At 48.9% G+C, this 25,040-nt stretch overlaps 1 protein-coding gene across 4 annotated transcripts in view; it reads right to left on the bottom strand.

Moving 5' to 3' along the window:
• Window positions 1-6,583: 6,583 nt before the first annotated feature.
• The window catches only part of INSR (insulin receptor), a 128,007-nt gene continuing 109,550 nt past the window's right edge, over window positions 6,584-25,040 (bottom strand). For 2 of the 4 annotated variants that reach the window (XM_059388899.1, XM_059388901.1), the window contains 8 exons: window positions 21,462-21,561; window positions 20,399-20,466; window positions 17,653-17,897; window positions 16,566-16,676; window positions 16,318-16,477; window positions 14,640-14,769; window positions 14,179-14,313; window positions 6,584-11,636 (listed from right to left, as the gene is read on the bottom strand). In XM_059388899.1, the coding sequence (XP_059244882.1) occupies window positions 11,282-11,636; window positions 14,179-14,313; window positions 14,640-14,769; window positions 16,318-16,477; window positions 16,566-16,676; window positions 17,653-17,897; window positions 20,399-20,466; window positions 21,462-21,561 (1,304 nt within the window). In that variant the 3' untranslated portion in view covers window positions 6,584-11,281. Of the gene's footprint in view, window positions 11,637-14,178; window positions 14,314-14,639; window positions 14,770-16,317; window positions 16,478-16,565; window positions 16,677-17,652; window positions 17,898-20,398; window positions 20,467-21,461; window positions 21,565-25,040 lie in introns of all 4 variants that reach the window. The other 2 variants (XM_059388898.1, XM_059388900.1) reach the window with 1 other exon arrangement.

Here is a 25,040-nt window from a genome sequence, read left to right as displayed (position 1 = left end):
ATTCCCTATATATAAGGAATATGAAATGAAAGCAATTGGCACTCTCCATTCTACCCTCCTCTTCCCTGCTCCTTGCTTCAAGAGGTTAATGAACTATATCAGTGGGCTCACATACCTCAGACTTCGGTTTGCGTTTGTCAGAGAAGAGCCCAGGTAGATCAGGGGGATGGAGGAGAATGAGCCCATGGTACAGCATATCCTTGCAGGAGAACTGGGTTCTAGATGCTACCCTTAGCCACTTCTCAGCCCCTGTAGTGCAGCCCTCTCCCCTCATCACACCATGCCCCCGAACTTCAATAATCACTCCCTCCTCTGTCCTCTCCTTCCTTGTTCCCCTTCCAGTCACTGTATATGCACTGTCACTTTTTTGTTTCCCTATACCCTTCCTGCAACTGTTATGGTATAGTGATATACCAGTGTCCTGAGAACATAATAAAAGGTCTTTACCATTTTTTGCAAAGCCCCAGACAATTCAGATCCACTGCAGAACAGACCTCACCTTCCACCACTCCTGTTTACTTCCTAAGTTAGTGTCGCACTGGTCTTGCTCTAGCCTCACCATCCCAGCACAGCTCAATATCAGGGTCTCAATACTGCCTGGACTTATATTCCCAACAAAGCTATAGAGTTCATTCTCTCAGTTCACTTAGGTTTCTGCCAAAATGTTGCCTGAACTGAAAAACTTCATTCCCACTCCAAATATGTGAGCAAGTCTCCAGTTCCCACATTTATTATCTTTATTGGGAGTGTTTCATTTCAACAGCACTTATCAGCATCTGACTGACTCTATATATGCTTCTTTATTTCACTAATATTTATTCCCCACCCCAACCCCCACTATGTTGTGTACACTATGAAACCAAGGACTTTGATTCATCACTGTAGATCCTGTGCCATAACCATGCCTGGTATGGAGGCAGTGTTTTATTGCATAGTGACGAAGAGTATGGACTTTGGAGAAAGACTATTTGAGTTCAAGTCCAGACCCTACCACTTAATCGCCTGGCTACCTCAGGCAAGTAACAGTTATTCTGTGCCTGTTTTTTCATTTATAAAATGGGAGCAATGAGAGTGCCTACTTTGTAAACTTGTACTGAGGATTCAGTTAGTTCAGTTAGTTCATATATATAAAGCACTTGGGGACTGCCTGAGATATAGAAAACACTATATATGTAATGGCATTGGAGCCTTCCAAGTTTATCCAGGGCTTTTTTTTCTGAATCTTTAAGGGATATGTGCTGGGACAGCCCAGGGCAAGGGCATCTGGGGTTTGTGCATGTGGCATCCTGCACCTGTGGGTCACTCTCTGGGGGGGGCAAGGGGACAGTAGAAGGAACACGAATGGCACTTGCACCCCTGTGTTCACTGCAACCTCATTTAGAGTAGCCAAGATATCGAAACAACCCAGGTCCATTGATGGGTGAATGGATAATGAAAATGTGGCATAGATATAAACAGAATAATATTCATCCATAGAAAAGAGCGAAATATTTCCATTGGCCGCAGCATAGATGGACCTTGAAGGCATTATGCTAAGCAAAGTAAGTCAGACAGGAAAAGACAAACACCCTATGATTTCACTTATATGTGGAATCTAAAAACAAAAACAAAACTCAGTTCATAGAACAAGCTGATGGTTGTCAGAGGCAGGAGGTGAAGGGGGTCAAAAGGTACAACCTTCCAGTTATAAAATAAGTTAAGTCGTGGGGAAGTCATGTACGGCATGGTGACTATAGTTAATAAAACTGTATTGTGTATTTGAAAGTTGCTAAGAAAGTAAATTTTTAAAAATTCTCATGACAAAAAAATGTCACTATGTATAGTGATAGATGTCAACTACTTTCCTTGTGGTGATCATTTTACAACATATACAAAAATCAAATCATTATATTGTACACCTGAAACTAATATAATGTTACATGTCAATAATATCTCAATTTTAAAAAGAAAAGAAAAGCTAGGATCTATATTTTTTAAAAAAGACAGGCAAAGGAGGATGCCTACCAGGAGAATCATGATGACGTCAACGTCAATGATTGATATTATCTAACACTTCACAGAGACAGTCTATGTGCCCCACATGAAATGACTCTTCATCTACACAATACCATAAATCAGGTTGCTGTGATATTTTATTCGTTTTCTTTTGCTGTGTAACAAATTTAACAACTTAAAACCACACATTCGTTTATTATCTCACAATTTCTATGGGCCAGGAGTCTGCACATTATTTAGGTCTCAGAGTCTCTCAAGACTGCAATCAAGGTGTCTTCCAAGCCACATTCTCATGTGGAGGCTCGAATGGAGAAGACTGTGCTTCCGTGCTCATTCACGTTGTTGGCAAAGTTAATTTCCTTGTGGTTGAAGGACTCATGACACCAGCTTTATACTGGCTGTTGGCTGGAGGCCAACGCTCTGTCCTCGGGGCAGCCACAGTTCCCTTCATGTGGCCCTTTCATAGGCAGCTCACCATAGGATTGTTTGCTCTTCAACATCACCAGTAAAATCTCTCTCCAACCTGCTAGTGTGAACTCTTGTATAGTACTCCACAATGATGGGAGTGACATTCCATCACCTTCTCCATGTTCGAGGAGTTAGAAACAAGCCACAGGGATGCCTGGGTGGCTCAGTCAGTGAAGCGTCTGACTTCAGCTTGGGTCATGATCCCAGGATCCTGGGATCGAGTCCTGCATCAGGCTCCTTGCTCCTGGGGAGCTGGCTTCTTCCTCTGCCTGCCACTCCCCCTACTTGTGCTTGCTCTCTCTCTCTCTCTCTCGGACAAATAAATAAATAAAATCTTTTTTAAAAATATAAAGAAAAAGAAACAAGTCACATTCCATCGCCATACTCAGGGAGAGGGAATTATACAAAGTGGTGGATACCAGGAAGTGGGACTTATTGACTGGGGGGGGGGGGTCACCCTAAATTGTATCTACCACAGCTATTTTCCCCAACATGATAGGACAGAAAGGAATATCAGTGATGTTCCTTCAACTTCCTGAAGCCCAGGTACCACATCTGTGAAACAGAGGGTCATCCGGACCACATGAAGTTCATGAAATGACTCCACACACCAAGGAACTCATTCTCTGAGGCTTGAAAGTGTGTATTTATAATAATAAAATACTAATAAGACTACTTAGCTGTGCTGAGCTTATACCATGTGCCAGGCTTGGTGCTTAATGCCTTTCCAGTCTTACCCAATTTCATCTCAGAATGACCCTCTAGTAGAGGTTCTGTGATGATCTTTTTCTACTGTTGAGGAAACTGAGGCTTAGGGAGGTTTAATAAGCTGTCTCAGACTGCCGGGTGAACAATCAGCCAATTCACAAATCTCTAACTTTGGAAGTCTTGTTGTGAACCAGTCAGTACCTCTATAATACCCTTCACCATGGGAACTTTACCTTTTCCTTCCTGTATGGGTTATGGTTCAGCATTCTGTATTTCTCATGGCAACCATGGAGAGACTGTTCAGAAATCTCACAAGGGGAGGTCACCTGGGTGGTTCATTTGGTTGTGTCCGGCTCTTGGTTTCAGCTCAGATCATAGTCTCACAATCGTGAGATGAAACCTCGCATCCAGCTGCACACTTAGCCTGGAGTCTACCTCAGATTCTCCTTCCCTCTCCCTCCCCCTCACTCTCTCTCCAACTCTCTCTCTCTCTCTCTCAAATAAATAAAATCTTTAGAAAAGAAACCTCAGCTCTTTGTTTTCTCCTTGATGCTGGAATGCCGGATGAACCTGTAGGTCCATCAACCAGAGCACAGTGAAACAAAGCAACTTGCTGTGTGACCTTTGAGAGTTCACTGTCCTTTCTGATGCATTTGCTAAAGCTTCCAGTGAGGGCCTCCCTGAGGTCCTAACATCTCTGGGGTGGTAGATGGAGTCCCATAAGGAAAAAAAAAAAAAAAACTCAGAGCTCTTTTATCCTGCCATCATCAGACAGATGAGTGAAACCATCCGGAATCACTCAGTCCAGCCAAGCCATTGCTTGCCCCAAGAGGTTAGACACAGAAGCCTGGATTTAAGTTAAGTGCTGGCCTGGCTTACGGAATGGTGAGAAATTACAGCTGTTTGTTGTTTGAAGCCACTAACTAATGGAGTGTTTGTTTACAGCAACAAATAGAGAGAAGGGTTTAGTTGATTTGCCTGGGGGAGTCTTACCAGAGGTAACTTGGGATCAGCATCTGTAAGGGACCGAAGTGGGTCTGAGCAGAGGGAAATTCACACTGCAGTGCAGCGGCAGCCAGAACCTTACCTGATCCCACAGGGAGCACTCCAACTTCGGAGTTGTTCTTCAGAGTCGTCCCACACTGCACTAGTGTATTAGGGCTGCTGTACTGAAGGTCCACAGCCCGGGAGTGAGCTTAAACAACAGAAATGTATTCTCCCACAGTTCTGGGGGCTGGAAGCCCAAGATGAAGGTGTCAGCAGGATTGGGTCCTCTTGAAGTTGTGAGGGAGAATCTGTTCCTTGCTTCTCTTCTAGGTTCTGGTGTTCCCTGGAGATCTTTAGCATTCCTTGGCTTTTAGGTGTGTTGTCCAGTTTCTGCCTGTGTCTTCACATGGCATTCTCCCTGTGTGCCTGTGTCCAACTTTCCCTTTTTATAAGGACACCAGTCATTTCAGATCAGGGGCCCACCCGACTCCAGCATCATTTCATCCTCACTAATTCCATCTACAGTCACGCTATTTCCAGGAAAAGCCACATTCTGAGGTCCTGGAGGTTAGGATTTGAACATACAGTTTTTGGAGATTTGGGGAGACACACTCAAACCCTTAACAGGCACAGGGGTCAGAGATTCATACTCCTACAAAAACCAGTTATCAGATATGGCTGCCCTAAGGAAGGGAGCATAACTGTGGGCAAAACAGCTCCCTTAAGCCTAGGAGAGTGCTGGCAGAGGGACTAAGTTGTGAGCTCCCAGCAGATGACATCTGGAAGAGCGAGCACCTGGGTTCTGAGAGGTATTCTGGATGGTGCATTAGTGTCAACTACAGTGAATCCACCACAGTGCTCACTACATCTACCACATGGATAGATCTACCCACTAGATCTACTGCAGCATCTACTGCAGTGGCAACTCGTGGCTCTAATTACAACACAGCCTTCTAGAGGGGCTTGAGGTGTAAGACTGGGTGAGTCACCTAGAGGGCACAATCTCAGGCAGCACAGTCAGCCTCATGGGGTAGAAACCATGCCCTAGGAGATGGGTCAGCAGCATCCAAGGAGGTTAGAGACCAAGAGCTAGAAAACATGAACCTCATCATACATAGTCTAGACCACCTAATCATGTCAGCCCTGTTAAGAGCATCACTTCCCTCTTCCGTGTACTTTGGAGATACCAAAGCTTTCATGTGCTTCCTCTCACTTGTGCACTATGCTGGTAACAACGGTCTCATCTATGGTCATGCAGCACACACTTGGGGCAGAGTCAGGGCCAGAGCTTGTACCTCCTGGATCCCAACCCTGAGCCCTTCTACCATTCACATCCCCATTCCAACCCAGGGCCCAGCCAGAGCTCCTCCTCTGGTTGCAAGATTGTGGCCTATAAAGCCCAGATGATGACCCTGCTTCCTCAGCCTTGCCAGCTTCTCAGCAAAGGCCCAGAGTCTTGGATAGATGGGCAGATGGATGAACAGATGAACAGATAGATGGCTGAATGGACAAACAGGTGGATGGATAAATGGATGGATATGCAGATGGGTATACAAATGGGATGGTTGAATGAATAGATGGATGGAAAGAAGGAAGTAAGTTAGGGAAGGAAGGGAGGGAAGGAGGAAGGAGAGGCAAAAGGATGGCTTGATGGGTGGTTCCGTGGGCAAACACGGGCAGACCGATAGACAGAAAAATGGACAGATGGATAGATGGATGAATAGAGTGAGACTGTGACCAGAAGATCCACTGAGCCAACACACAGAACCATGAAATATGTTTGCTGTTTTAAGCCACAAAGTTTTGAGAATGTTTGTTACACAGCAGCAACTAACATGTGAAGTAGTGTAACTCATTCAAAGTCACACAAGGAGCTGAAGGAAGGGAGTCTATCCCCTTACCCACCACACTCTGTGTATAGTTCATGCAAAGCTGTTCAAAATCTTCTTCCAATCTGTGGTCCCCCACTGACCATCCACGCTGGGGTCAGGTCCATGCTGCCAAGATGACACTATAAGTATTCAATATATAAGTCTTCAGCATGGTGAAATGGAACAAGATCCTGGAGATCCCCTCATATTCCTGGAGCAAAGCCCTTAGTGCTTGCATCATGGGAAGGTCTGGGGGTCTTTGGGATAGCAGTTACTTACCAACTGGTATGGGATAGTTTAATATATAAACCACCAGCTCAACTATACAGGTATGTACCAGCAGATCATCAGCCCTGTTTATAACAATATTTAACCTCCTGCTTCATTGAAGAGCCCATAGGTTTGTTCCTTCTTAAAACAGATCTGCACAACTTCCAGATTTCCCTTAACACAGCCCACCCTATAGCCACAATCCCATACAGGTCACAGGTCCTTGCTTGAACAGCACACACACACACACACACACACACACACACACACACAAAAAACAAGACTATTCTTGGATAATTTATTCAGAATTTTCATATAAACAGGTAATTATCCCATATTTTACATGCAGAGCAATTTCAATATTCAAAAAAAAAAGGCATATTCTGTACACGGCGCTACTTGGCTCTTGTAGGAAAACATTGAAAAAATAATTGAGCTCTTGGTGGGTTTTGTGTTTCTGAGTTGTTTTTCACATATGCCGAGGCACATTTGATCCTGTGCAGCTGACAACAGATGGGAAGTGTCTGCTGCTGACATGCGGGGCCAAGACCGCCCCCAGGCACACAAAGTAGAAAGATTAAACAAGTCATTCCCGAATGTGTGCATAGACACACACTCATCTTGGAACTTGTTCCTTCTTTCCAAAGCAGACCAAGAGCCTCAGATTCACAATCTGGTTTCTAGTAAGGACTTTTAGGGCCCACATCCAAATAAGAATTTGGCTGAAGGTTGTTTCTGGACCCTGACTGGTATGAGGTGACCATGAGCTCAAAAAGTCAATGTTTCCCTCTGCTTCTGGGGGGACCCCTAAGGAAACATTCACCTTTAATTGTAGCCCCTGAAAGTCCATCACATTCTTTCAAACAAATGCACAAATTAGCATTTGTTCTTTCCATCTCAGCTTCACCTTCGGTGTAAATCAAAATTCTAAAGAACATTCTGGAAGGCTTTCTAAATGGACACCATTCTACGTGCACCATTTATATACAATCAGCATTTCCCTGTTCCCTACCCCCCAACAAAACCATAATTTCTGAAGAGCCTGAGGTGTCAAGGACTCACCAAGTGGTATCCAAAAGACATTTAACACCAAACTTTCACCCATCACGAAGTAGAAGAATGATTGTCCCTGGGACTACAGCACATCCATCACCTACCCAGATGGCTAGCATGGGCCATGCTCTGATGGCAATGCTGCCCATTGACCACTATTTTCACAGCTACAAATGAACACCTCCCAACCCAACAAGCACATTATGGCAGATTGTCCGCTCTGGTGGGAGATAGTGGAAGAATTGTCCATTGACTGGCAGCAGTCTCCAATGATCACAGGATTGTATGTGCAGACCCTTGCATCAGTTCCCACACTTCCTCCATTGTGCTCAATATCTCTCCAAGAGAACCAGCAGCAATTCTCCCAACTAGCTTGAAATAACAGGAAAGCACCAAGGATAGCTCCCAGAATACAAACATTTCCAGAAGTGTGCTTGACATCACTGGTCCTGGGAGAAAGTAATGTGCTTGCTATTCTCCTCTCGGAAGAAGAAACTACTATGTGGATTAGGCCACATTAATGAAAAAGGTTTTAATAATAATGAGACATCTTTAAAAGCAAACAGCAAAAAGTGTCAACCTAAGCTGGCTTTGTTGCTTTTTTTTTTTTATAGCCAATCACTGCAAGCCCCCCCAGTATAGACCATCACTATAAAGCCCCTCCCAGGGCAACCATGACTTCCTAGGACCAAAGTTATTAGAGCCAACATTATGTGATGAAAAAGGCTTGTGACCCAATGGCTGCTTGCTCTTCTCACTGCAGTAGCAGAGGCAACTAAAGGAAATAGGTGAAATCCCATTTGTGCAGGTGGGCCCATCACTCTACTGTATCTTTCCAGGGTAAGCACAGAAGGGTGAGACAATTGGGGGGGGGGGGCAGCGTCTGAAAGTATAAGGGCAGTGAAGTTTGGCAAGTACAACCCTGCTGGCCCTTCCCAGACTTACAAATGGGTTTTTTTCAAAGCCCCGTAAGTTCAAACAGTATCAGCCAGAGGTCAAGCAAACACAGGGGTCCAGGGTTTTGTTGCTTAAAAAAAAAAAAAAAAAAAAAATACACTCAGCATGCTGGTGGATTCTGGATTGGAAGTTCTCAACATTCCCCCTCTCCACTTAGAAAACAGAAATGCTACATCAGGTGTTTGCATGTGAGGTCCCCACAAGTGCGATTTGTCCCACTCCCATTAAAGGAGTAGGAACAAGCCACGGAGAGCCAGGGCACCTCGGTGCTCAGTTCACGGGGAGGCAGTGGGACAGTGGGTGTGCTGGCTTTGCCCTAAAGCCTCTCTTTGCCCCAGCAGGAGATGGAGTATCCTCTCCTAGCCAAAGGCAGGTAGCTCAGGCCTCGGTACCCCACAAATCAGATCTATCACAATGGCCTGAAATTTAGTTCATGTTTGGGAGCATGGTGTCGATGGATGGAGGACCAAAACAAAGTGGAGGAGGGATTGAATTCAGAGAAGATTATCAGCCAGAAAAAGGATCTATGCTCACACGAAAGCCACACTTTATCCCAACTCCCTCCCTCAAAATTCTTACTGGTCCCTGGCATTTGGGATCAGCTGATACAGATTTTCCCTGACTCAGATTGGATCCAGGCAGAATTCTGAAGTCTCAAAGATGTCCATTATTGAACCACATCCTAATGATACACTGAGGTAGACTGTGCTGGAAAAAAAAAAATCATTACCCCACATTCACCTGTTTATTTTTGATAAAAATTTACATGCACTCCATTTTTTATGAAAGTGATTTTTACAGTGATTTTTATATATTAAAATAAATAATTTTCCCCTAATATAAGAAAACCTTTCTGAATTAGAAAAATGTGAAAATTGTTGCTAGTGTGGTATACGGCCACTACAAATTTACTATGAAAAGAACAAAATACCTAGATCTATGTGTTCTTAATTTACGTAGACCCTCTTATATGTACAAAATAAATTTGGCAAAAATAATTTCTGTACTCTTGTTCCTTGTACCCAATCACTGAGGCTCCCCAGAAGTATTTCATGTGCTATAATTTCTCAAATCATATAAATAAGATAGTAATAGGCAATTGGGATTTGTCTACCTGTGTTCTTAATCAAGAATTTGAGAAGGTTCAGAGGTTGCCATTGTCTCTAACCTATTCTGAAGCCCACAACTTTTAAGAGAAGAGGAGAAGGAAGCAGTCAAAAACTCATGAGAAAATGCTCTCAGGGATAACACGTGGGTGATGATTTTGATGAACCAAAGTAATGGGTTCACCGTGTTCTTTATTTGAGCAGCTGTGATTCTTTCCCCAAAGGGAAGTAACTGGATTCACGCCCATCCAGAAGTTCTTGGTTGGCGTGAAGGTCCTTAGCAGTTTCTCTTCCAGACTCTATTCTCTTGGGGACTGCAACGTCATAAGCACCTGAGAGTTCTGCTCAGGCCCCACACCTGGCCCAACTGAGGTCACTGGGCACAGAGCAGCTTCTGGGAGGTCAACTCTGAGGACAGGTGGATGCCCTGAGGGTGGAGGGGACCAACAGGTGCATCTCACTTCATACTGCTTAGTGTTCTCAAAGTCCATCTGGGCTGTCGCACTTTGGGGTTTAGTTTTGCTGTGGTATGTGCACACCCAGTTGAGGAAGCATGCGAGGTACACATAAGGAACCAAAAGATCCAAGAGCCACAAGTGTGTCTGAAGGCAGGACTCAGCTCCAGGTGGCTATCAGCTTTCCCAAGCAGAAACCAAACCCAATTGCCCACACCCTCAGCGTGGCCTCATCATGTCCAAAAGGGTCAGCAGCTAATGTGGCTTTATTCCCAGAAAAGTGGATGCCTTTAAGACCAAACAAATCCGCCACTGGTGCCTCGCTCCCTCTCTGCACACAGGCAGACCACCCACAAACCCTCCCCCCCCATCCCGGGAAACAGTTAATAACTTATGAGGCTGACGTTGGAGAGTTTTAAAAAAATTAAATATGTTACAAATATATTCTCAAAATCCTTAATCAACTCAGTTCTTTTTTTTCTTCTTTTTTTCTTTTTTCTGTCCTAGCTTTGTTTGGTCTTGAAAAGATCCACTATCACTCCAAATGACTCCCTTGGCTCCTGGAAAACATTTTTCACCAAAGTTAAGGGAGAAGACACTCCTGAGACTAGGCTTGGGGCAGAAGAATCTGTGGAGGGCACAGTCTCCCAGTAAATAAGGAAGGAAGGAGATGGGAGGATCAGGAGCTCCAGAAGACAGAACCTTCACGAGCCGACCCCCAAAGTGTCAATGGGGCATGAACGCTTTGCACGCACGCACGGGCACAAACGTGCACACACACACGCCAGCCATGTCTAGCCTGGACATACACACACACGCGCACGCGGACACACGCCGGAACTGCAGATCCTTATCAGAAGTACAAAAGCAGCAGCTATTGGTCAATTTGAGGAACTGATTTTGTGAAGAAAAAAAAAAAATCCTTCAGCCTGGATGAGGAAAAAACACCTTCCTGAAGCCCACTCTGGAAAGCCTGAAATTCTACTGGAACAGGGTTGGCTTTTTTTTTTTTCCTTTCTTTCAAACTTTTGTTCCACAAACAAGTTTCATGTTTTATACTGTAGCTCAGATGCCAGGAGAAAAAAAAAGAAAAAAAAAAAAGATTTGTAAAAACAGGTGCTTGCTCTCAATGTACTAGAAAAAATAGTAACATCCTGGCTTAAAACCACAGTTGCCTACAAAGGACAGCAGCCGAGGAAACCCCTTCTCTAGGGTCACAGTTCAATTCTCTGACAGCTCGTCAAATTGGCAATCAAACACATTTTTAAGTCACAGATGAACAGCAATGGATAGTTATGATCTCTGAGCTCCGTCGGACACTGGCAGATTCAAAGGAGAATCCTGAGTTTTCTGGAGACCTTCAAACCCGAGGAAAGTGAAGATGGGAACCCCTCCCCCAAAACAGGCGCTGTTAGGAAGGATTCGACCTCGGCAGAGTCAGAATCCGTCCGTTTTTCTTGCCCCCATTCATGTGGGTATAGGGGATGTGCTCCTCGTAGTTCCTCTTTAGGCCCAGGGAGGACCCTCCATCCCGGCCCCCGGCCTCCTCCCTCTGAGAGTGGGAGGCCCGATCCAGGGGGACGCTCTCCATGTCCTCAAACTCCATCTCCAGCTCCTCGCTCTCAGGCGCCTTGTTCTCCTCGCTGTGGAAGAAGGAAACTTCCGGAAAGCTGGGGTGCAGGTCGTCCTTGAGCAGGTCGACGATCTCCAGGAAAGTGGGCCGCATCTTGGGATTGAACTGCCAGCACATACGCATCAGGTCGGTGCTGCGGGACAGAGGGACAGTCAGAAACACGTCCGGCGGCATCCGGCCGAGCAGTCTCCACCCCAGCCCCCTCCCACGACAACAAGTGCCAACATCAGCGCAGGCCATGGCCAAGACAGAAACGAGATTTCTACCAGTACTTAGAAGAGAACGGTTTGGGAAAGAGAGCCGACGGGGCTGCCTCACTCCCCAGCCAGATCAAGAAGCCCACCCCTCGATGCACCTGCCTGTTGGCCAAGGTTGATCATTTTCTACATTCCTGATTTTTTCTTTCTCCCATTTGGTGCATTTCATAAAGCTGAATTCCTGCCGGGGCTTCCTGAAAGGCTTCCCTGTGCCAAGGAGCAATCTTTCTAGGGTCAAAGATCCTTCAGGGTTGAGATGCTTGCCTGATGGGGCAGCTGAGGGGACTGAACCGAGAGGGCCCAGCTCTGAGCAGCCATCCTGCAGGCTTGGTGCCGGCGCTGTCCAGGGTGCTAGCAGGGGTGTACAAGCCGACTCAGCCAAGCACGCACAGTGCAGGTGCTGAGGGTCTGGGGTTTCTATTTTACCTCTCCCTGTCCCCAGATGACCTGATCTGGTCCTCTGCAGTGTCTCTGTAAACAAAGTTCTACTGAGTGTTCTGCAGTTCCTCGAGTACAGATCCTTAACCTCTATGGTTAGGTTTTTTTCCCAGTTATCTTATAGTGAAAAGAAGGGCCATCTGTACCAGTGTTCATAGCCAGTGTTCATAGCAGCAATGGCCACAGTCACCAAACAAATGGATAAGGAAGATGGGGTCCATATACACTATGGAGTATTATGCCTCCATCAGAAAGGATGAATACCCAACTTTTGTAGCAACATGGACGGGACTGGAAGAGATTATGCTAAGTGAAATCAGTCAAGCAGAGAGAGTCAATTATCATATGGTTTCACTTGCTTGTGGACCATAAGAGAGAACACTGAGGACATAGGGAGATGGACAGGAGAAGTGAGTTGCGGGAAATCGGAGTGGGAGATGAACCATGAGAGACTGTGGACTCTGAGACACAAACAGGGCTTTGGAGGGGCGAGGCGTGGGAGGTTGGGGGAACCAGGTGTTGGGTATTAAGGAGGGCACGGATTGCATGGAGCACTGGGTGTGGTGCATAAACAATGAATCTTGGAACACCGAAAAAATAAAATTACATTAAAAAATAAAATAAAATCAAGTTCTACTGGCACACAGACATACCTCCTCATTTACGCACCATTCACGGCTGCCTTCTGTCTACCTGACAGAGTTGAGTAGCTGCAACAGGGAGCCACAGGGCCCACAAAGCTCCAAATATTTACAGTACTTTCTAGAAAGCGTGTGGACCTCTGCCCTAGGGCCTACCTAATCTCCCTGGTCCTGGAACGATGCAGCCAGCTACTAAGGACCAGGAAAGGACTCTCATGAAACTACATTCAGAAATTCTTTGCTCAGAGTTTCGAAATAACTCTGCTTTGTACTCTTTTTCACATAAGGTCCCTTCCAACTGGGTTTTCTAAATTAACAGTCTTATTCTTTGGAGGATGAAACCTCAGAATGGCCTTTCCCCCTAGATTTTCCAGGAGGGCAAACTTTTTTCTTAAGAAACACTGATAATGGACTTCATATGTAAACCGTCTCATGGTAGAGAGGAAACACCCCCAAAACACAGGGAAAATATAGTCTGCACACAACTCTCCTTCAGATCTAACCTCTTGCCTTTTCTATCTGAAGACATCTGGAAATTAATACACACACACACACTTTATACTTAATATTTTAACATAGGCTTATCTTATCTACTGAGTTATAAAATATTTTTATAGGCATCATCTCAAATTTCCATTGCTACTGTCATTTCATTTTTTAATTTATCTTTAAGTTTCTTTTAGAGATTTTATTTATTGAGAGAGAGCATGAGCAGGGGGAGTGGCAGAGGGAGAGGAGAAGCAGGTTCCGTGCTCAGCAGGGAGCCCGATGTGAGGCTCGATCCCAGGACCCCAGGATCACAACCTGAGTCGAAGGCAGACACTTAACTGACTGAGCCACCCAGGTGCCCCCCTTTTTTTTCTATGACCAAAATACAACAAAAATTGGGGGAGCGGGGAAATAAGTAACACATATCCCTGACCAAAAATAATTTTAATGTTTCTGCTTCTGATTTCTTTTTTTCCCCCAATTCTGTTGCGATATAACAGACATGTCTGATTGTATTCACTCCCTGACAAAATGTTAAGTATATAAAGGACAGAGAGTTAAACATAAACATCCCACCCGAGCTACCCAATTTCCTTCTCCCATGGTAACCATGGTAACCAATGCTGTGCGGTTTCTCTACAACCTTCCAGACACAATATGCAAAAAAGCATTTGTGCAAAGATATGGCATGCAAACACAAACGTGTGTATAGGTATGATGTGCAAAAAAGTGTCCATGCGAAGACACAACATGCAAACATGAACACACATGTAGACATATGACACACAAACCAAAGGGCAACGCCTTTTTGATGAAGAGCCCACACAGCACCCAGTCTTTCTACACTTACACTCTCTCTGGACAATTGTCGGGTTGGTCCAGATACCCTCCATCCATAACAAATTTCAACACCTGTTCATTTGACAGGCCTTGGTAAGGCTGTTCTGCCAAGCTGGTGATTTCCCAGAGGACCACGCCAAAGGACCTGCCAACGACAGTTCAAAGTAGTAACAAAGAAGCCATTAAAACAGACGCACACGCACGCGCGCACGCACCCCTCCTTGGTTTTTGAGAACATGGTTGGCTGGTTAATTAAACAATTCATGCTGCATTCAGAAAAGCCTAGATTAGTCTCAACTGAACATAAGTGGCCATACAAGGGTCCTTCCAACATGACATCCCCTCTGCTTTCTTGATCAAGGGGCTGTGAGGAAGGCAGGTTTTAACTGGCTCCCCTCTTGCCAGTCGCACTAATGCAACACCCCGGGATCCAAGCCCAGCACCGTGTCCACCAATCCATCCACCACTCACCACATGTCAGAAGAAGTGGTAAAGACCCCGTCCTTCAGGGATTCCGGTGCCATCCACCGCACAGGGAGCAGACCCTTGCCTCCTTTCCGGTAGTAATCCGTTTCATAGATGTCTCTGGTCATCCCAAAGTCTGACAACAAAGGGGTCACGTGGTCTTAACCTTCAGCCTACAGTCCAGGTGTCTCCTTCTTGCCCCGCACCTGGTAGAGCCCTCAGATGGGCTTACCTGCCCCAGGTGTGTGCTCACCTGGGTGGTAGCCAAATCCCATGAGGATAGTCTGAGAGTACTCATGGGGATGTGGAGGGAAAGGATAGGCCACCACGTAAAGGGAAGGAAAAGAAAGCACCAAGTGGCCAAGAAGCAATGTTTCAGCCCACAGCTTGGGGACCCCATTCTCAGCAACACTTCCTTCCCACCCACGACCTTACACGCATCCCAAACCAAAGCATGGCGTCTCCGCAGCCAACCTGATCTTCTCCACTAGGTACGGCCCCACCACTACCCTGCTGCCCAGCACAAGACCTAGGGTCGAGCCCCCTTTTGACCATACCCCTTTCCCCATACCCACATCTAAAACATCGGCATGTTCTGCCCATTCTTCTTCCACATCCGCTCTAACCCAGCTCTTCCTCCCCATCACTCCGGCCCCACAGCCACCTCTTACCTGCAGGACCTTCCCTACACCCTGACCCTGACAGCCCAATGCCCAAGAGAAGCTCCATAAATAGGGTCATATTATTTCTTGCTTCCCATGGCTAACGGAGGATAAGTTCTCTTGGGATTATAAATAGGATGATATTCTGGCTTCCCTTGTTGATAATGTCATTTGGGTTCATAAGTAGAATCACGTTACTTCTGCTTCCCACTGGCTCCTTAGGGTAATGGCTCCATGACTCCCTGATTAATAAAGCCCTTCCAGGTCTGGCTCCTGCCTCTCTCCCTAACCTCCCATCTCATGTTGCTCTGCTCCCCTGCCTGTTCCTTCTAATACACCACACCAGCCATGCTTCCAGCGTAAGGCCTTTGTATCTGCTGGAAAGCCCCCTGGGAAGCTGTCATTCATTTAGGTCAACTAATCCCACAAGATTTGGCCAAAAGCCTGCCTCCCTACAGAGAGAAGCCTCTCTCCTCTCTACCATGGACTCTTTATTTCCTTCAGACCTCTTATGCCCAGTCTTCCTTCTCTTGTTTATACAAGCACTATTTTACTGTTCATTTCTCAACAGCCCCGTCCAGTCGAACTTTCCATGATGACGAATGCCGTCTAGGCTCACTCTGCCCAATATGGCAGCCACCAGGCTCAAGGTGGCGACCGCTCACTTGCAATGTGGCCAGCGCAGCCCAAGGAATACATTTTTAATTTCAGTTAATTTAAGCTGACTTGGCTGTACATGGCCACATGGGGTGGGTGTTGTGTGAGGGCAGAAAAACCGTGGTGACTCACCGATCATCAGTCCCATCTATTGGCTCCCAGTGTGGTGGCTTCCACCAATGGGGAACACCACTATTATCCAGAGCAGGAAATGAGCCAAGTTCATGAGCAAGTGCAATTAAATTATAGACCGAGGTCCAGGCCCTCTTTGTACTATTGGAAAAGACTGACCTGCTCAGGACAGACATCTCCTGCAATCAGACTGGGCCTGGGCCACACACTTCCAACTAGAAGGCCAGACGCACCTCCAATTTTGACGGTGAAATCGTGGGCCACCATGCAGTTCCGGGCTGCAAGATCCCGGTGCACGAACTTCTTGGCATTCAGGTAGGCCATCCCGTCGGCGATCTCCGCTGCCATCTGAATCATCTCTTGCAGGGTAGGGGGAGGGCGGCCGGGGTTATTCTAAAATTGAAACAAGGGGTCGGGTTCAGGGACCCGGCCTCCTGCGGCCACGAGCGGGCACCCTGCCGGGTCCCCAGAGCCCGCTCACCTCAGCCTCCGGCCGCAGGGAGCGGAGGTAGCTCTTGAGGTCTCCGTGGGCCATCAGCTCCATCACCACCAGCGTCGGCTGGCCTTTGGACACCACCCCCAGGAGGCGGACCTGCGGAGCGAAGATCTTGGGTAAGGGTCCCGGGGAAGGTTGCCATCACCAAGGTCTGCCCGTATGACATCGGCATCACACACAGCACCCTGCGTGGGGATCCCGGCTCTGTCTGGCTCCAATGCCAGGGTCAGGGCCTTGCGGGGGCAGAGGCACCAGGGGAGGGAGGGAGAATTCAAGACTCTCGGTCTCGCGCGGTGGGGAGCACAGGGACATGCCCTATACAGCAACACTCCAAGGCAGACCCTGGGAGATAGCCTCGGGGGAGCAAATCAGGCACGTGCCCACCTCCCAGGCTTTGCACTTGCTGTTCCCTCCCGGGTCCATATGGCCCAGTCCCTCCGTCCTTAGCACACCTTCCCCACTCCCAAATGCCCAGCCCCCTGATTCTGCTCTCTTGCTCCAACCCGCCAGAGCATTGGCTCCTAATGACCTCCAGGAGGAACTTATTGGGCTTAGGATCTGTCTCCATGGCTGTCCTGGACTCTCCCCAAGGACAGGAATCTGCCACATCCAGGAGACAAGACAGGCTCAGCACAGAGCAGATCCCCTCAGCTATGCATGGCAAGGAAGAAAGGACACAAGGCTCAATGAGAAGCTGTGGGGCCACGAAGGAACAGCAGAGCAGGGAGAGTCTGTGCTGGCTCGAGTGGGGGCAGGGATGGGGTGAACCATCCATGGTGTTTCGGAGTCACAAAGGCACCAGGAAGAGGGAAGAGACAGAAGTTTCTGGAAAACAAGTTTCTGGACAGAAGTTTCTGGAAGTTTCTGGAAAGCAAGGTGGAAGAGGGTGGGGTTTGCGAAGGGAGGAGGGAGGGAGCCTCCTCCACACCTTTACGGTGCTTAGCGGAGCAGGGGACAGGCAGGGGTCCACACCCAGAGTCCTCCCGCTCTGGGCAGGAGGAGGAGGAAGGGGAACCGGGGAGTAGGCACAAAAGGACGTCTCTGTCTGCTTCTGGGCAAACGTGGGACTCACCACGTGATGACAGGTGAAGCCCTTCATGACGGAGGCCTCGTTGAGAAACTCGATCCTCTCCCGCAGACTGGCCGACTCGTTGACCGTCTTCACCGCCACGCGGGTCTCCGCCTCGCCCTTGACGATGTCCCTGGCGTTGCCCTCGTACACCATGCCGAAGGAGCCCTGCCCCAGCTCCCGCAGGAGAGTGATCTTCTCCCGAGGCACCTCCCACTCGTCCGGCACATACACAGAACATGGGAACACTACTCCTCATTGATCTACACGGTGTCCTCGGCGGACCCCCGGGGAGCCCCCAGCCGCCTCCCGCTGGAACTGCCCCCCACCCCACCAGGGGAATGTTCATGAAGGGACTTCTGTGGTCCAGGCCTTGTACCAAGCAGGCACTGGGCGCAGAGCCAAGAACAGGACAGGCGTGGGCCCCTGCCCTTCCTGGAGGGGGCAGCGGAGGCTTGGGATGGAGCCACCATCAGTCCAGGGAAGACCTGCTAGTAAGACCTGAGCTGGGCCGAGCTGGGCCCGCCTCCTCCTTGTCCTTTCAGTTTGAGCTAAGAGCCCTGCCGCCCCACAACTCTACTTCCCATCTGAGGCTGTTTTTTCTGCCAAGTGCCAAGGGGATGGGAGACCACCCAGCCTGCCAACCGCTGGCCATACCAGTGAGCCCATCCAGGGCCAGTGGATCGGCAGGCAGGCTGCGGCCGTGCAGAGGAGCCCCGGCGAGATCAAAACATCTGTCCAGCCTAGCAGATCCCAGCTGGCGGACCCACCGGACTGCGAGCTAACAAACACTGGCTGTTGCAAGCCACTAACTCTGGGGTGGTTTGTTATGCAGCAAACGATTTGCAGACAAATGCACAGAGGCCTCATAAGAAAAGCCAAAAAGGTACCAGCCTTCCCCCAAAGCGGGGATAAATTGTGTCCCTCCCCAGAATTTATGTTGACGTCCTAGCCCTGGTACCGCAGAATGTAACTGTATTTAAAGACAGGGCCATTCCGGAGGCAATTCAAGTTCAAATGAAGTCAGTGGGGAGGGTCTAATCCCATGTGGCTGGAGTCCTCGGAAGAAGAGGACATTCAGACCCAGACATGCACACAGGGCCGAGGAGGGAGGCTTCAGCAGAAACCAATCCCGCTGACACCTTGATCTCAGACTCCCAGCTTCCAGAAACGCAAGGAACTAAAATTCTGTTTCTGAAGCCATCCATCCGGTCCCTGGTGTTTGTTCCAGGAGCCCCAGCAACCGATACAGTCACCAGGGCCCCAGGCAAGGACACTGGAGGAGATGAGCACACACACATGATCCGTGGGTATCCTGTCCGCCAGCGCTCTGAGCCTGGGTCTTTCCCTGGGAGCGCCCCTTGGCCCAGGCCTTCCCAGCCTTAGAGACCCTTGAGTTCCAGTTTCCAGCTTTCATGGGCCACCCTTGTGGCCTCGGCCATGGCTGCGTTCCCAGAAGGAAGCGGGGCAGTTGGGTGGAGAGGCAGCCCTGTGCAGCCTTCCCGGCCTCACCCCTCCCGTGGGGTCTGACGGCAGCCCTGAGGCTGAGCTTTCCCACCTCTGATGTGCAGTAACAATGCCATCCCCAAGCCGGGAGAGGAAGCTCCTCCATCTGCGGCCACTCCCCCTGCTCCTGGCCCCTGCACACGTCCCCACCCAGCATGATACCCTCTTCCAGTTTCCCTACTCTGACGTTTTAGCATCTGGGGCCTCGATGACCCCGGAGGGACTGACCCCCTAAGGGTGGCCAATCCCTACAGACCCTAAATGACTGGCCTGTGACAGTACCTTCTACCTGCAAAACCACCATCCAGAGCCCAAACCCTCACCCTCTTCTCTAGATGCTTCGATCACCCTAGGGCCAGCCTCCACACCCCAGAACCCACTCAAATCATTCAAAATAGCAAGTCCTTGGTCTTGCCCTGCCCTGCCTTGCCTTGCCAAGCACACCACAATAAACATTCTTATCTTCCTTCTCCCACACCCCCTCAGCAGACCTGATGAGAACACATCCTGGGCGTCCTTACAAACATCCCCCCAGGATCCCCCGGCCACAGCGTTCACGCCTCCAAAGTCACTTTCTGATTCCTGCTGCGTGAAGTCCTTTAGAAACTCGCAATGCGGCAGACGCTTTCTCCTCGGAAGGAGAGCGTCATCTGCAGGGGCCGCCCAGCATGCTTCGGTACGATCCAGGGAAATCCAGGTGTCAGTCCGACACTCGGGTGCTGGCATCAGCGTCCCACCCGCGTTCAGCCCCTGCCAGCAGCGGATGCGTCCCCCGTGCCCACACAGCCGCCTGCGCACCCCATCTCACCCTTCGTTCTTGTCTTCCCTGCCTCTTACCCCGTGTCTCATTTTGGCTCCTGACCCCCACCTGCCAACCTGGACAGCAAGTCCGTGCACGGCCCTCTGGCTCTGACCCTCCGCGCAGTCTCTGGCACAGGTATCCCGGGTTCCACTCCCTACTCCCCCAACAGCTGGGACACCTGACTCTCTGTCAGCCTCCCAGCCGAGCCCCTGGGGTGAGCCCAGCTAGATCAGCCTAGCCAAACAGGTGCCAGACAGCGGGTGCCTGGCTGCTCTCGGTAATACGGTCTCGCAGCAAGAGGCAGGTCTGTGAGCTCATGTGAGTGAGAGGTCTCAGCTCAGTCTCCCTGGGTGCCGACCCCTGACCTGCACTTGACACTGATAGCCAGGGACCCCAAAAGGCAGGATTCTGGCCACCCAAGGGTACGGGGATGGTACTCACCATCACTGGCACTGAGGTACTCAGGGTTTGAAGATGCATACAGCGGTCCCAGCGGCCCATCCGGCTGCCTGGAAGAGAAGAAGGAAAATATTCTAGCTTGATATCCTCAAGGGGCTCTGGGTCACTCGAAGCGGGGTTTAGCTCCCCAAGGCCAATGACAGCCCTTAGCAACAGCATCCCTGTGACCCTGGATATGGTCTGGGGTGTCGTACAAGCCCATCAGATGGCTACTTAAATATGCATGAACATGGGATCATGAACCGTAATTTACAGTTGTCCTTACTAACACCTGAAAGACACTCGCCCTTTGCTGTTCTCATTCCAGCTCAGCAGAAACAATAGCTAAGTTTTCGGGAAACTGGAGAGCGGGCTGTTAATATAATCATCCTCCAAAAATTAAGATACAGGCTGACATTTACATAAAATGATACTAAAAGTTGGGGCGCCTTCTCTAGATGGGATGGAGCCCTGCATTGGGCTCCACACTCAGCAGGGAGTCTGCCTGAGATTCTCTGTCTCCCCTGACCCTCCTCCTGCTCTTTCTCCCTCTCTTTCTTGCTCGTGCTCTCTAAAATAAGTAAATCTTTAAAAAAAAAAAAAAAAAAAAAAAAAGTCATCTCCGTGATTTGAGAAAACATTCCTTCGGTATCTAAAAGTCACTACCTGACCAAGCCAAGTCACTTCTTTGATGATGAACCTCCACATCTTAGTTCATTTTTACCTTCCTCTTTAATGAAAACAAAGCATCAGTCAACAGGTTGGAGCCATGTTCCTGCATCCCTGGCAACCACAGGCTGCCTACAGAGACAAAGTTTCAGGGGTGGGGCGGGGGGAATCAACCAAAGCATTTGGTGACCATCAACCAGCGGGAGGGCATTTGTGATCATTTATGATTGAGCGTTGCGAACTGTATTACGATCTTTAGCTGTAAGTTGCAGGCCACGCCCATCCCTTACATCAGTCAAACTGACAATAAACTGAGCTAGCGCTCCCTCTGTATCTAGGCACGCCTGCTTTCCTGGAGAGCCCGTCTAACCATTTACCCGCACACGGCCGTACCCACCTCTTCCGCAGGAACAGGTAAATACTTCCAATCACAACACTGAAGAGAAAGACAAAGATGAGGGGGCCGATGATGATTTTTGCAATATTCGATGGGACATCTACTGAAATAGAATAAGACAAATGGTTCACATCAAAATGTGTTCCTATCGCAAATCACATCTACGCCTGTAATGACAAGCCACATGCTCCTGCCCCTTCTCTTGTTCCGAGCCTCTCCGCTGGTCACCTGAGCCCTTCTTTTCCAGCAGTCCCAAAACACTGGCTGGTTCCATGGGGCGGGAAGGCAGGCTCCGAGGCTCCGACCCCCAGACCACACCGCCCACCGCCAGTCCACACAGCTTCCCAGGCAGGCAACCCAGGCCATGGTCCAAGTCCCCACACTTGAAAGGCCTTGCTCCTTAACGCCCCACTGCCACTGTCTTGAAAGTCTTCATAATTTTTAGGGGCGCCTGGGTAGCTCAGTCATTTAAGCAACTGCCTTCAGTTCAGGTCATGATTCCAGGGTCCTGGGATCGAGCCCCGTATGCGGGAAGCCTGCTTCTCCCTCTCCCTCCGTCCTTCCCCCAACTCATGCTTGTGCTCTATTTCTCTCTCTCAAATAAATAAAATCTTTAAAAAAAAAAATTCTTAATAATTTTTAAACAAAGGGCCCTACATTTTCATTCTGCAGTGGGCTCCGCAAATTAAACAGCCGATTTTCATCCGAACAACACCTCTCACAGACGAAAAATTCACCAGGAAGGGCCCTGTATGCTAACAGGTCCTCCCCTCTTCAATTTAGGGAAGAAATGCTATGGAGCCTTTTTTTTTTTTTCCTTTTTTAAAAAATCTGCAATGTAAAGCCGAGTTGTCTGCATTTATAAACACACTCCCATATTCAGACTCTCCCGAGCCAAGGAGGAAAATGCGTTCTAAGGAATCACGGAGGGACCCTGGTCCCTGGTCCCTAAGGTCTTTCCTGTCAACAGAGGTTTACTGAACACTTAGGAAAACACCAGGCGCTAAGTGAAGTGCTCTGTGCTGGTTGATTTTATTTAATGTCACACAAGCCATGGTGGGAGGGGCTGTGACTAAGACCAACCACTAGACTGGGAAAAGAGACTCAGAGACCGGAGGGGTCTTGCCCCAAACCCCAGAGCGGACCCACGGTGGAGCAGGGATTTCAAGCCGGGCCCATCTGTGGACGTGCTTAGCCACAGCCCCACGCTGCCTTCAGTGGCTGGCTATACCCTGAGACCTCCGGTCCCTCCCTGAAGTCCCAGCAAACTGCCTCCTCCCCTCCCCGGCAGCTCCTGGCCACAGAAAGTCTCCATCAATATTTGGTAGTTGAAGGAGACATGAGAAGAGGGAACCTACTGGCCACACATGGGTGTCTGCGTGTCGCTTCCTCCCTGTCCCTTCTTTCCTCAGGAGCAGGGAAACTGGAGACCACCAAGTGGCCGGGACTTAGCAGGTCTGGAGACACAATCTGCGAGTCATGCTGCACCCCCGTCTCGGCTTCCCAGACCCCACAGTCCTGCTCAAGCCTCCGATTCCCGTGGCCACGGAACCAGGCCGTGGAGAAAGGGAAGCACCCGGGGTGCAAAATTTGAGAGCTCTTGCTCTGGGTCACGGAGACACAGGGTCAGCCCCTGGGGGTGAGCACCTCCTTAAAATGTGCACCCCCAGTTCCTTGCTTGCCTCCCTGTGAGAAAATAAAGAACTGTAATTTTCCAGACTTTTTGGCATCTTTAGTAATGCTGCATTGCATTTCCTCAAACACATTATCTTTTCTGGACATCTCTGTTCATTTCCTCAGGATAATTTTCTAGAACCAGAATTGCTGGTTCACACAGTCAGAGCCTTTATAAGATGTTTGATACGGATTTTTCAAGTAGTATGCTTTAGGGGAGGTGGTTCAGTCAGGATAGTGTCTGCCTTCAGCTCAGGTCATGATCTCAGGGTCCTGGGATCGAGCCGCATCAGGCTCCCTGCTCGAGTCTGCTTCTCCTTGTCCCTCTGCCCCTCCCCTCAAGCTCATGCTTTCTCTCTTGCTTGGTGTCTCAAAACAATCAATAAAAGTCTTTAAAATAAAGTGCTATATTGTGGCATTCACCAACCATGAAAAGAATGTCCATGGGTCTCTACTCTTGGACAGCACTGAGTACTATAATTGAACAGAAACAAACGCCTTGCCAATTCGATAAGTTAAAAATTACCTCTTGTTTTAATTTGCTCCCTCTTTTGGTGTGGTTTTGAGGTTGAACTTTTTTTTGTGCTTTCTATCTTTTATATTTCTTTTTAAGCTGGCTATTTACGGCGTCTATGCTTGTGTTAGGATTTATTTATATCTTCTACTCATGTACTACATATATATATATTCATTTTATAACAAGGATATTAACTTGTTGTCAATGATGTTACAAACGTTTTTTTCGCACTTTGATATTTTCCTTGGAATTTTATTCATGGCAGCCTAGGTTCTTGAGAGACTCCAAATCCTTGAAATATCCTGGGTAATAAGAGTGTCTTTATTATTGACGAGCCCCTTGGAACAGACCTGAGCTTATGCTAAGAGATGAGATGACCCAGGATGCCAGCTAGTCACTGGCAGACCACGCACATGATTGGAAGGCTGGACCAGAGGGGCTGCTCCAGGGAGCAGAGGGGCCGGAGATGGAGCTCCATCGCACAACAGCGATGTGTTCAGCAGTGCCTAGTGAGGGACACCCTCCACACCCAAGCCTAGAGGAGCTTCCCGGCTGGTGAACACACGGGTATGCCAGGAGGATGCCGCCACATGTCCTGATTCCACCGGGAGAACACACAGGAGCTCAGCATCCTGGACCCTCCCGACCCTCCCTTGTATGTCTCCTCATTTGGGTGGCCCCGACTGACAGCCTTTATAATAACACCGTCCTTGTAATCTAGCACTTTCCTGAGCTCCATGAGCTGATCGAGCAAATGACTGAATCTGGGGGTGGCGGGGGAGGTCACAGGAACCCCTGAGTTTGTTGCCAGCTGGGGGGTGTCAGCTGGAAGTGCAGGGAGCTTGAAGAACCCCCAACTTCTAGCCAGCATCTGAAGTAAGGCCCGTCTGGCTGGGAACTGTGCTCTTAACCTGGCAGGGTCTGTGTTCACCCCCTTAGGCAGCATCAGAACGGTGGTGCTGCACGCCCAGCTGGTGTCGGGGCGCTCATCCCAGCCCTGACCCTGGCTGGAGCCTTCCCAGCAGGAGTCACTTCCCACTTTCCGAAGTCCCACCAGGCCTGGTATGTGAAAATCCAGCCGGCCAAGCAGTAGCCTTGTCACTCCAGTCCGTCGCAAGCTCCCACTCCTCCTGGTCTAGAATCTCCTCTCCTTCCAAGTCATCTGTTCACTCATTCAAGTGTCTAGGCTCCGACCACACTGCAGGATGACCGCCTTCTTTTGTCCCCACTTGTACATTCTTCCGGGTCTCAGTCAAGATGTCACCTCCTCCAGGAAGCAGTCCCTGACCAGTTCAGCTTCCCCAGCCTCCCACTCTACTGTCCACAGTGTGCTCTGTGCACCCGATGGCAGCACTCACTCCCTGCGTATCAAGAGCACATCTGACACT

This window comes from Mustela nigripes, chromosome 2 (genome assembly GCF_022355385.1).
Source record: "Mustela nigripes isolate SB6536 chromosome 2, MUSNIG.SB6536, whole genome shotgun sequence".
NCBI lineage: Eukaryota > Metazoa > Chordata > Mammalia > Carnivora > Mustelidae > Mustela > Mustela nigripes.
This window is presented reverse-complemented; position numbering and strand designations above follow the sequence as displayed.